Source organism: Amblyomma mixtum, chromosome 1, assembly GCF_055824585.1.
Source record: "Amblyomma mixtum isolate Tamu chromosome 1, ASM5582458v1, whole genome shotgun sequence".
NCBI lineage: Eukaryota > Metazoa > Arthropoda > Arachnida > Ixodida > Ixodidae > Amblyomma > Amblyomma mixtum.
In genome coordinates, this window is record NC_143012.1 from 271,790,864 (window position 1) to 271,804,188 (window position 13,325).

Below are 13,325 nucleotides of genomic sequence, written 5' to 3' on the forward strand. Positions count from 1 at the left end.
CCATTTTGCACGTTCACGAACACATTTCTGCTCATTGGAAAGAGATATGCGGTTTTTTCTGCTATTCACATATTTGTTTCACACCAGTTAAAACAGCAATACTTTTTTGCATTGACTCGTTTCGGCTCTCGTTTGCACAGCTTAATTACTTTCGACAGCTTGTGTACAAACATCTTCAGCTCGAAGTCTTGCGCATCTCATTTGTATTTTGATTGCGTTCGAAGTAGTATTGGTCCACCTCTGGGCACAACTATAATTACGATGCTGATAATTCAATTCTATGGTTAGTGCTGGCTGTTCGTTGGTACTGCACAGTCACAAAAAATATCAAAACAAATGTCTGATTAAGTCCTGTACTTTGTAAACTCAATTCCAGTCCAATATATTGGCCAAACGATGCTTCCTCTTTGCAGTTTTAGTCTAAACTGAACAAATGTATCTCATAATAACCTCGGTTACAAATTTTCTATGGAGCCTCTGCTGTGCCTCTTCCTATTTTTGTTTTATTTCAAGAGAAAAAAATCTGCGACAAAAGATAACATGGAGTTGAATTTTCCTGGATGATTTCGGCTGAAAGTTTTCTTTTCATCCGTCAAACGTTCCTCCCCTCATTCAGAGTGTGAAAATCCTCTGTCAGTACAACCATTCTTAATAAGGACATCGGCATCCTAGCTCTGGCGTGACCATGCTGTTTCTTTAAAATATCTAATGCAAATCTCTCAATAATCTGATCTTTTTGCGCTCAAAATATTTGCCTGGCCTCCGGGATTTTTTTGTAACATGCGAGATAAAAATAGCTCTCATGTACTTGTATGTCCATAATCACTTACTGATTCCCCTCTTTGTTCGTATATTCTGTGGTGCTCCTGATGGCGTCATCGAGAGTGTGCCCCTGTCGCGTTTCTTGAGTTTCGTGCATGTTGGTCACGCAGGTATTGTAATGACGCAGCTTCCAATGCGCAGTCTTCTTAAAGGTAACACAAAGCACTTGACGCAGAAGGGGCCAATACAGGCCGGGAGGCATTGTTCTGTAGCACGAGGCGGGCACTAATATTTTTAAATATTTATATACTGGCATAACTCGCATATTTTGGTGTTTTTACTTTCTGGCTGCCCATAATACAGCGCCCGTCTCACCCCCGGTGGACAAGTTTATTACGGCCAACGCTACGAGCGCCACGCTGCACCTGGACGCCTGGCTGACAAGCGGTTGTCCAGTGACGCAATTCACCGTGAAGTACCGACCCCGTTTCCAGCAGGACTGGATACCTGTGGCTGACGCTCTAAGGCCGCGTCTGCGCCGCTACGTGCTCGCAGATCTTGTGCCCGGCCGCCAGTACCAGGTGCAGGTTGTGGCGCAGAGCGAGGCTGGTGCTACGCAAGCCGACTTTGAATTCCAAACTCCGAAACTATCTGGCTTGGGTAAGCGAGGATTTCTCCTTACTTATCTGCCTCCTGCTCTTTCTCTGGCAGCTTTATGTTGAGCTGAAACTTTTCTCGCAGTCGCCCTTGTCAGCGTTTTCTTAAAGTCTCTGCTTTTGACGTCATATTGTGAAAAGGCTGTTTTGTTTTCGCGTTTTCTTCTGCAAGCTTTCGCCTCTGTTGTTTTGTTGGCAGTAACGTGTGTGCCTTTTGCGTTGGCTGTGGGTCTTGTTTTTCTGTACTTTTTGTGCTATGAATTTTTTTTAGTGGGAAACGCCGTGTATGCGTTTTATTTTGTAACTCTGTAATTTTTTTTTCCTTTCTTCTGTCATTCTGTTGGTCCTCTCACTTGTCTGAAAAAAGTCGGCGTTGTGCTCTCGCATTTGGTAGTCCATAGCCTTTTTTTTTTTTTCACTTGCGCTTACATTGTAAAACGAACACCACCCTTTTCCAAGAAATACATCGCTCATTCCGCCAGGAAATAACAGAAAACGTTAGTCCTGTGGCAATTCCATTCAGCCTCTAACAACAAAGGAGGAATAACTCGCAGTCCATTCTTACTATATAGTTAACTGGACGATTTTTTTTTTCTTTGCTGCGCAGTGGCGACGCTGAGCCCCACGGCAATCCATGATCAAGCAGCGGTGCCACTATACCAGAATGTGGCTGTAATGGCTCCAGTTTTGGTGTCTATCATCCTAGTCGGAGTAGCACTCCTCATTGTATACGTCGCCTTCAGGAGGAGTGATCTATGTCGCGGCAGTTCCTCTGAAAATGGTAAGCAGCGCACATGACCTCGTTCTCATGGTTCTTTCCTTTATTATTAGTTAACTTTTCAGTGAACTGCATGTCGCCCGCCTTCCTCATCGCCAGGACAGCACATACTGGCGGGCCTCCCAAACTCACCTTCTCCCTCTGACCACTACATATATTACACAGACAAAAGTTATGGTGATTATCTTTTGTTACACAGGAGTGTCTACACTGAGTAGAGCTCAGGCGTTGGAAGACTACCTGCACACTCAAGCTACCATCACCTAGTCCCTGTTTTCCAACTCAAAACCACCCTAAGGAGTAATTTCATCTCGCTGGCTCCTCGACATAGTTTTCCCACCAATGTCCAGGAACTGTGGACAGGCATTTTAGAGCTACAGCTGTCCTTACTTTGTAGCGCCTGACTTGATGCTTAATTGATGATGTAATTTTATGGCGAAAGGGCATCTGTCGCCAAAGAGCGGCATGGCACAATGTATTTTTGTGTTCTGAAGGTGTGGTCAAAGACCCATTTCCCAAGCATTTCACCCTAAATAAGCCGAACACCGGACAAGGGGAAAGCTTGTACCCATTGTATCACCGGTAGGTACCCGGTGGCACCGGGGTTTGAACCCCGCCCCTCCCGCATGCCAAGCGGATGCTCAAACGACTAGGCCACTGGCGCTTAATTAAAGGCTTTTCCACTCTTTGTTTAACTTTTATATTCATGGAAGCCCTTAGTTATCGTGACTACTTTCCTCAGTCTTTAGAATCGGTCTTTGTTGTCCTGGAGACTGGTTTTGTTTTTATTCGCATATTTCTTCTTCTTGCATTGGCAGGCAGCGCCCAAGCTGGTAAATTGTACCTGGAAGAGCCTGTGATCTTGTCCGAGTACAGCCAGAAGCAACCCGCACCTAAGAACGCTGTAGCGAGCTCCACATACTACCTGGCTCCCGCACAGAAGACTGTTCCGGTGTACGTCAAGAATCAAAGTGAGTTGAGAGTATTACTTTCGCTATGGGGCAAAAAAAAAAGGAAGAACAAATGGGTGGAAAACCCCAGAATGTTTACCCCTTTCACGATGCTGTACGCATAACAACTGCTGCAAAAAAAAAAATGCTGTATCACTACTACTGCATCGAGCAGAGTTGCTGTAGAATGTGAATTATGGTGGATTGCACCTGCAGAATCCGTGATGTCCGGCCTCTTCGCGGCAAATCACCTGAAATCAGCGCAGTCACTCGGCGCAGATCTTCGTTTGAAACATTTGTGCGTTTGGAACACCCGGTGGTGGAGAAAGCTCCTAGCATTCCTCGAACTTTCCAGCGCTCGTCGCCCCATGCGAACTGGGGACGGCAAGGTGCGGGAAGAAAGGGTTCGGCTAATATAAATACTTCATGTTGACTTCCCATCAAATCCGCCGATTTCGGCGGAGTGCTTGAGGGTGCTCCATGGAGCACCCCTGGCTTGACAACTCCTCCTATTGTGCCACGGCAACACGCCATCCGCGACAGAAATCTGCCGCTAGGATAGCCTAGAGCGGAAAAGAGCTGAAATAATTGATGCGGAACTGTTGCGCATCTACGGTTGGAATTCACAAGCAACGGAAAGTGAGCCTCCTCTGCGCTTGAGTAGATCACACGGCAGGCATTTGCGTGTGCTCAGTTGCGCGACACTCTTGCCGGGTACCGTTCCTGAATCGGCGCTGAGGGACACTATAGCTCTCTCTTCACAACAATTTTGGCAGCGCCTTAAGTATTGATACCTATTGTCGGCTCTGTATTGCCGGTAGCTGGGTATAGGCATGTCGGCCTTCATTTAATGCGGCGTTTTGTTAAAACCTGCGCAGAGCAAGCAAGAGATCAAGCTAAGTACAACGCCTATGACACGGATGAGGTGCTATGAAGTAATACAGTTGCTAGGCCAAAGGCTGATCCTGTGGCTGCTGACAATGTGCCCCGAGGAGGTAAGTCTTTACCTTTTTTTTTTTTAGGTTAGTACGTACCTTCCTTGCATGTTCGTCTTCACAGGCTTGCCTTGTTTTTTTTTTTTTGAGCAAGCCTATTTCCTTGTGTTCTCGGCAGGTCACTCAAGCAAGCACTCCGCCATCAGACTCCACTTCTCCCCTAAAAATGGCCCTTCAAAGAATTCAAAGAAGAAACAATTGGTGGATGGATTGACAGCGTATATAACCTGAGAGAGACGGCTAACATTATCGCTGCCCTAATAATTTGGCCCTTTGAGGCAGTCTGCATTGCGTCTCAAGGATATTAGAGACGTCAGGAGCTACTTTACTTAGCCAAAGAGCTAAAGCTGATCTCGAGAGCTCAAGGCCACGTTGCCAGCTCAACCGAATCCTTGAATTGGACTCTCAAGTACTCGTCCTCTATGGGGCCTTTACCAGTCCAGAAAGCATCTCAAGAAAGACTTCCTGCAGAATTCACGTCACCAAGGTGAGAGTACTGTGCTGACGAAGGACAAAACTTGAGAAACAATCTTTTTTTAGTTCTGTATAGCAGCTGGTAGCGGTGGCGTTCATTTGTCATTAAAGAGAGTTAACCGAATTTCAATGCCATTATTCCCGTAGCGATGTTTGTTCTTACCAGGGCGTGAATGAAAGCCTACTCACCACTCCCTCTTTACAGGTCCCTTTCAAGATAGCTGCAGCGCCTACGGCATCCACCAGGGAAGTCTTTGGAACAAAGCATTTTCTGGTTCGGGCTCCTCGTGCTCGGCGGAAAGCCCGCCATTGGACCGCGGCCATGGTCATACATCGTCGACAACAATGAGGGCCCCAGAAACGACGCTTTTATCTGCATTGCTCTACAGCGTGAAGAAGGGCTGGACATGGTTAACCTGCTATACGCCCGAAAAACAATGCGGAAACTTCTACATTAAGGAACGCTGGAATAGTGCCTGCAGGGACGCTAATTGCCGAAGTAACGACGAAGTGAAATCACTTTTCGAAATCACCATGCGCCGTGTGCGTAGCGGCATCACGAGCATTTACAAGCATATTTCTGTGCCTTTTGTTGACTTTGTGCGGAGCTAACCTGCGTCGATGGAATGTACTGCAACCGTCACTGTGCTCCGACCTTTGCTGAAAGTTCTGCGAGAGGGCGTGTGGTTGCTCGACAGTCGTGTGTGCGCTGGTAGTGGGTGCAGCATCTTCGGTGCGAAGAAAGTGAACTTGCGGCAATAAAAATTGATGGCAATGAAATGCGGGTAAAAAGCGGCAGTGAGACGAAGGTATTGCTGCTCGCTAAGATATAAAAGATTCCCGCATATTTCGACCTTCTCTACCATTGGCAGCTGGCAAATCAAACAATATGATTTCTTACTTGATTATTCTTCATCATCTGCAAGGTAAACGATCCATCAAATAATCTTTTTTAGCTATGTGATTCATTTTTCAGGACTAATGACGTCGGAAGGAAGAATGCAATCCGTCCAGGTATTTGAAGAAAAATTCTGGGGTAACGTTTTTTTTTTATCAGTGAAAGATGTTTCACAGCTTCAATTCAAGTGCTGAAGAACAACAACATTATGTGCATTTCGCGTTTCTGAATGCCTCCTGTGTCGTGTAAGCGTTTCAATTTCCAGTAGTCAAGGCATGTTTGACCCGTTGGGCACTGTTGCCAGTGTGTCACATTATTTGGCAGCAGTTTTTCACCAATCTCTATTTAGGGGTACCGTCTATTATAGTTCATAATTATCAGATTGAATGAATGTTGGGTTGTTTTGTGAAGAATTTTTTCAACGGTTATTGTGTGGAGGTGGCTGCGAAGGAAAGCCTGTGGCTGGAATCGACAATAAGTTATCTGTTACAAAGGTGTCTATAAGCGTTTGGTCATGCCCTGGACTTACAGTAGCACTTGTAATAAAAGTGGAACATGTGAAATTGAAATGCAAAGCTCGCAAAGCACTAAAATGAAAGGATTTATCCACACAAACGTACAACAAATTTTCTCTCTTTATTTTTCCGACTTCATTCCTATGAAGCCTGCAAACTAAACAGATGCATTATTATTGCGAATCTGTGCTGCCTTAGCTGTGACAGAGCAAGGTCCTCTTTGGTCCTTCACTTAGCTGAGAATGGAAATGTTTTAAAAAAGTGACGCATAATAAGTACTTGGATTTGTTAAGCGCTCATTACAGGATGAATATTGAGGTACTCGCAGTGATATTTTCTGCAGGATACAAAAAATGGCCTGGCTTAGCTTATGGTTAAGCCTAGGATGCGAAGCATACCTCCGGCGCAGGCTGCGCGTCCGCAAGCGAGCGCACGAGTTGAGCCCCACCTTTCACAGGATGGATGGATGGATGGATAGGAGCGCCCCCTTTGAAACGGGGTGGTGGCAATTGCCACCATGCTCAGCTTTTCTTTATTTATTATTTTTTTTTTTGTTTACTGTGTTGGCAATTCTCATTAAGATTCTCCATCAACTTTGCCTACGGTTTCCTACTATTCTAACCTTATGCCACATCTCTGCTTTTCAGCCACCAATCCTCCAATCGCTTTTTGCTGACTTCCACTGCAGATTTATTTACATGACCATTGTTATCTTTAAACCCTAGGGCCTCAGAAAGAGTGACTGTGCCTGCATCGACATCCGGATGGATACCATCACATTTGATTATGAGGTGTTCAATTGTTTCCACAGATCTACCACACACTGCACATGTGTCATCTTCTTCGTTAAATTTCTTTTTGTAGCTGCGCGTTCTAAGACACCCTGATCTAGCTTCAAAAAGTAGGGCACTGCCTCTTGAGTTATCATAGAAAAATTCTTTCCTGATCTGCCTTTTCCAGAATCGATATAGTTCTACACTATGTTTCTTTTCCATTGAATTCATCCAATTTTTAACTTCCGCGTTTTTAACCTGTCGTTTAATGCTCTTTCTTTCTCCGTCCTCATGACCGGCATACTTACTGGTTAGTTTTCTAGTTCTTTTCCGCCACTGTGAGTCAACGTTCTTTCTGTATAAATATTTAAATACCTTAGCTGCCCATCTGTTATCGTCCAATTTCCTCAGGCGTTCTTCATATAGTATTTTACTCTTAGCTTCCCGTGCCTCGAACGATGCCCAGCCCATATCCCCTTGTACTGCCTCGTTTGTGGTTTTGCCGTGGGCACCTAGTGCTAATCTTCCAACAGCTCTCTGATTTACGTCTAATCTCGACTGAATTTCTGCCCTTAAGCACAGAACCGCATTGCCGAAAGTAAGTCCCGGCACCATTATTCCTTTCCAAATACCTCTTAGTACTTCATATTTGTTGTACCCCCATAATGCCCTATGTTTCATTATCCCGGCGTCTCTTCGTCCTTTTGCCCTAAGAGCCTGTTCATGCTTTTCCATGTATATCTGCCCTTCGTTTAGCCATATCCCGAGGTATTTGTATTCGGCCACTTTGGGTATTTCGTGGCCTTGTATTGTAAGCACCTGATCAGTTGTATCGTTAAAAATCATCACACCTGATTTAGTTGCGCTAAAACTGAATCCTAGAGCGTCTCCTTCGTCTCCACAGCAATTAACCAAAGTTTGTAAATCTTCCTGGCTATCTGCTAACAGTACAATATCGTCCGCATACATAAAACCCGGGAGTCGCTGCTCAACTACATTTCCGCCTAATCTGTACGATAGATTATAACCCAGATTACTTTCTTCTAGCCTTCTTTCCATATTTATCACGTAAAGCATGAACAGCAGCGGTGATAGAGGGCAACCTTGCCTTAATCCTTTGTGCACCCCTACAGTTGTGGTACTTTTTTTCCCTTCCCATGTAATTTCAACTTCATTATCTCGGTAGATTTCCTGTAGAAAATCAATTACCTCATCACCAATACCTAAATCTTTCAATATGCTCCACAGGAGTTCCCTGTTCACGTTATCGTATGCACCGCTTATGTCTAGAAAGGCTATAAACAGAGGTCTATTTTCCGCCTTAGCTATTTCTATGCATTGGGTAAGCACGAACAGGCTATCATCTAACCGCCTACCCCTTCTGAACCCATTCTGAAGTTCTCCGAGTATCCTATTCCCTTCTACCCATGACTGCATTTTTAATTTCACCGCCTGCATTGCCAGCCTGTACATAACAGATGTTATCGTAATCGGACGGAAGGATTTTATGTTCATCTTATCTCCTTTCCCTTTATAAATCAAATTCATTTTACTCTGTCTCCAGCTGTGCGGAATTTGCTGATTTGTTATGACTGCCTCCAATGCTTTTATCAGCGCGTCCTTGCTTCTTGGGCCAAGTTCATTAATCAGCTTAATTGGAATTTCGTCTATCCCTGCGGATGTGGTTTTAGGAATATTCGCTTCCGCCTTTTCCCAGTTAAGACTAGTCAGTTCTAAGCTGTTCTCTTTTGTGCTGTCCTGTGTTGCCGCCTCACTTGGGGAGATTACCCCATTGGCGTCGCTAAAAGACGCAGCTATAAATGACGTAATGTAGTCCACAGCATCGTCTCCCTCCAAACATTTTCCCTCAGCATCTATAATCTGTTCCTGCTTTCTATGATTTGTTTTTCCCAACCAGCTTATATGGTTCCAGAATTTTCTTGGCCCCCCTTTATTTGCCTCGCGAACTTCAGCCAGCCATTTATCAGAGGACTGCTTTATTTTAGCCTGGACTAGGACCTGAACTTGCTGTTTCTTTTGTCGATAAGATTCCCATTTTTTTCCTATTTCCTCTACAGATAACTGCGCCCTCTTTGCTTCTCTGTGTTCCCTTGAAGCCACCCGTCGTTGTTCGATGGCCTCCTTAATTTCCATATTCCACCAGCTTCGTGGCTTCCTCTTTCCTCTCCAGCGGTTAACTCCTTTCACTTGTTTCATTTTTGTAGCAATGAGCAGTTCCAACTGATTATAATCCCAATTTTCCATGTGGCGTTTCTCAATTATTTCTTCTATATCGGCTGATATTAGCGCTATTTGTTCATCATTTAATTTTTCGTTGTCTTTTGGACTTCGTTGCATTTCTCTTTTGACTAGGGCTCCCAACTGTAGACTAATACGTTTATGATCACTTCCTAGGCTGTCCTTCCCCTCTTCGTCTATTTCCATTATTGCGAGCTTGCTATAGATGCCCTGCGACATTAGACAGTAGTCAATGGTTGTTTGCCTGTTACGGGATTCCCACGTGATTTGTCCCTCACATTTAGTTTCTCTATTGACAATAACTAAGTTGTGCCGCTCACACAAGTCTAGCATTAACTTCCCGTTACAATCTGTGTATCCATCCAGATCCTCGATGTGGCCGTTCATGTCTCCAAGCAAAATAATACCGACACCGTCTCCAATCTGCTTTATATCGTCATTGAGGCACTTAACTAGATCCTTGTTTTCTTGCCTGCATTTGTCCCCGGTCCCTAAATAAACTACCCCTAGCCATGTCCTTTTGCCAGCAATTGTACCTGATACCCAGACATGTTCTTTGCAAGTTGATTTTATTCTTTGCCAATTTGTTCCTTGATGTATCAGCATACCTACTCCTCCTCCCTTCTTCTCCGTTGTTGTTCTGTTGCACCCTTCCCAGACATAGCCATCGATGAAAGGTGGATCTTCTAGATCCCTCAGATGTGTCTCGCATAGAGCGTACACACCTACTGCTTCGTCCTTTAACTGCTGTTCTATTTCTAGCCATTTCGCTCTCTTTCTACCCCCTTGCATGTTTATGTAACTGATCCTGGCGTTAAATTTCTTTTTCGTAGTTTTCTTTCTGGGCCTCCTAGTGGCCATTTTGTTGGGATCAGCCGCCATTGTTACATTTACATCGCTTCTACCTACACCTACGCCCTGAGCCACCGTGGACCCCCTAAAAAAGCTACCGCTCGGCCTCCCAGGCGCCTGCCTATCTCTTCTCCTACCCTTCCACTGAAATGGATGCCATCTCGTCCAAAGTCTCTGCCCGAACCTGCCCTGTGCACTTCCTTGTTTATTTCTACCACCTCAAAGCCTTTCTCGAGGCCTAACTGCCTTATCTCGCGATTAAAATTCACAACGTCTTTAGCAACCTCTGCATTCCTTCCTTGTACCTCAGGCACTGTACACACCACGATCTGCGCTTGCTGTGCTATCGCCCTTATACCGTCAACTCCCTCAGCTAATGTTTTCCCTACTTGTGCGGCGTTACCATTCAGGACATCATTTAGCCCCGCCGCTACCACTACCAAGTTACGCCTTGCAGCCTTCTCGGAAAGTTCACTTTTAGTCGCTGTCAGGACATCGTCCATTGTCTTTCCTGGAAACACCCCGACTGCTACTCGCCTATCACCCTTCACCCGGTCCAGAATAGCTCTTTTGCAGCGCCCCATGTTTGAGTCACCAGCGATAAGCACTAGGGTACTCTGCCACTCCCTCCTAACTTCCGGATCTCGCTGCCTCTTATCAGCGACTGTGCCCTCATTTCCTGGAAGTAGCCCGGGCCCCTTCTCAGTACCGCCTCTCGAATTCCCAGCTGCCACCTGTGCATAGCTGTTCCTGCCTGAACATGTCTGACCTACTGGCCCCTCGCTGTCCATGCCAGTGCAAGCCCCATCCACGTGGCTGGCGCTGGAATGCCCGCCATTGTGGCTTCCAATGGCGGTGTCAGCCGTTTTTGACTCGATCTGAGATAGCTGTACTTGAAGCTTACGCTTCTCTGCCCTCTCTATCTGTAACTCTGTTTCTAGAGCATCCATCCTTAGCACTAGTTCGCTGTTCGCCTGTTCAGCCCTGTCCAGGCGTGCACCAAATACGCAGAATTTGCACATAAAATCTGCGCCTTCGGCCTCCTCCACTGAATCGAACCGCGTTTCTTTTAAATTCACCGATTCCTCACACTCCATACATCTAACCTTCAGTAACTTAACCATCGTAGCAACACTCGATTATTGCTTGCACCAAATGCCCAGATATCTACACGCTCAAGACGAAAACACTTGAAAACACGTGCAAAATCAAATAACAGTCTGGCTACCGCAAATGCCGATCAATCACTTGGAAAAAAATAGCTATCTCTCTAAAAGTTAACGCCCAAAAAAAAACACTGAGACAACTGTCGGCCAAATAGTCCCGGCCGAAATTAGGTCACTGACCTAAATTCTATTCCTTAACCTGCACTTCCCCTAACAGCCTAAAAAACTAAACGCACTTTTAAAACTATTAAAGGAAAGTACTCATCTATTTTACGCAGACGCTCTCGCAGTCTGTCCGGTCCCGGTCTCCACGCGTGATCCGAAGAGCACCAAAAAGCTGTTGTGAAGTCAGCGCCCCTAGCGGAAGGAGCGGGAGTTAGGCCGCCGGTGGAGGCTGCGCGTCCGCAAGCGAGCGCACGAGTTGAGCCCCAGCTTTCACAGCTGTTGTGACGTCATATCACGTGGTGCGCCGATGTAGGTCAAGTGGTAGCTACGCGGCCGCGAGCGCTGCAGCAAGGAAGAGCTCGGTTGTGCGGCTAGTATGCTTCGCATAAAAAGAAAAAGATCTACGACATAGTCGTGACAGAGAGCAATTCAGCTAAACCACACCGCAAAGGACTAGCATTTTGTGCGTTACACAGACGACAGGAAGTTGCTTTCTTAATCTTCCTTCTACATTAAAAAAAAAAAATAAACATTACCCGCAAGCTTCCGCTTGAACCAAATTAAACTTTCGAAGTTGACAGCCATCGGAGCGAGAAAAGACTTGGAATTTTTTGGTGTAACATTACTTACAACTGAAGCCTTCTCCACAGCATCTGTACCCTCCGGATGGGAAGGCAGTGTAGGCTTTTGTTACCCAGCAGTTCATTTTCTCGTTGTTTGGGAGACTGAAAGTGCGAAAAGGTAAGTTTGGACTAAGTCTGCTTTCGTCACAAGAAAAAATTGAAAGATATTTGTGCTGGTAACTAGGGGTCTTTCAAATCAGGCCTTTAAATATTTTGACTAATGAATATTGTCACAAAACAAAGCAAAGTAATTTTTAATTGACTTTTGCTTCTAAAGCAGCAATTATGCCGCTGCTTAAGAGTGAAAGGCTATATTTGCGCTTACAGGCTAAGAGTTACCTGTCATTGCTCTATTGTCATTGGTTCGAATTCCAAAAGTTTACGCGGCGCAACAGCGCAGTAGATAGCCGCTGAGCATAATATGAAAAGGACGCAGTGCTGATCGAGTTAAATCTGTCTAGGTTCTGACTCAGTGTAAAAATTTTCTGAGATGCTAGAAGCATGATGAGTGGAAGTGGTAGAAATTGCTCTGTACGCGTCTTTCGGGTTATAGTAGAATTTGAAGACAGTGATCACCACGGATAAGATTTTCACACCTTTAGAATTCGAAATGATACATTGTGTCATCACTTTTCAAACAGAACTTTTAACTCTAGAACCAAAAGTTATTCCATGGTAAGCGTTAAGAATTTAATGGTGGAGACGCAAATTCCGGTATCCGTGAAATAAAAATTGTCTTTACGTAGCCGCAGTTTTCTTGTATAAACAGGTACGTTAAGAGGCCCGTGTACTGTGCGATTTCAGCGAACGTTAAAGAACCCCATGTGGACACATTTCCGCAGCCCTCCACTACGGCGCCCTTTAGAGCCTCACTCGCGTTGGGACGTTAAACCCCTTAAAGAAAAGAAACAAAATCATGTTGTCACTTCCATATTGAAGTTGAAAACGTCTCATCGGCATTATGAGCTGTTCGGAAAAAAGTAGAAGCGCTCTTTTCACTCATGCTTACGAGGTAATCGTTCGATAACTATTAGATCCGAATGTTCATCTGCCGGCCAAAATTCATAGAGTGTGACTTCTGCGAATTAGTTTTTTTTTCTTCGCACTCTGCGCGCATAACAACAGATTTATTTATTTTATTTTATTCAATACTGTCAGCTGGCATTTGGCAGCCAAGGCAGGAGTGGAACAAGCATACACCATTGTACAACGCTACGCAACAAAGCAAACACATATAAAATAAAAATAAAAAGCGAGCACAGAAGCAAGAACAAATACTGTGCGTTTCTCAAGAACATAAAAATGAAAAAAAAGAGCTTGAACAAACACACTGCATCTATAACAGAGATACGATAGCAGATAACAAAAATCTTGGTTTTTCAAGCTGACTACTTCACGCGGAAGCTCGTTCCATTCTGATGAAAGAAAGAAAACTCGTAAGCTTTAGTTCGGCATCGTT

At 44.9% G+C, this 13,325-nt stretch overlaps 1 protein-coding gene across 1 annotated transcript in view; it reads left to right on the plus strand.

Annotated features, from left to right (window-relative positions):
• Positions 1 to 5,858, plus strand: part of LOC149371685 (cell adhesion molecule Dscam1-like) — a 93,703-nt gene extending 87,845 nt beyond the window's left edge. Inside the window, exons 21-26 of the mRNA XM_089580974.1 lie at positions 1,126 to 1,422; positions 2,026 to 2,199; positions 3,015 to 3,167; positions 4,025 to 4,141; positions 4,260 to 4,628; positions 4,821 to 5,858. Of these exons, the coding sequence (XP_089437100.1) occupies positions 1,126 to 1,422; positions 2,026 to 2,199; positions 3,015 to 3,167; positions 4,025 to 4,080 (680 nt within the window). The 3' untranslated portion in view covers positions 4,081 to 4,141; positions 4,260 to 4,628; positions 4,821 to 5,858. The remainder of the gene's footprint in view (positions 1 to 1,125; positions 1,423 to 2,025; positions 2,200 to 3,014; positions 3,168 to 4,024; positions 4,142 to 4,259; positions 4,629 to 4,820) is intronic.
• Positions 5,859 to 13,325: the final 7,467 nt, after the last annotated feature.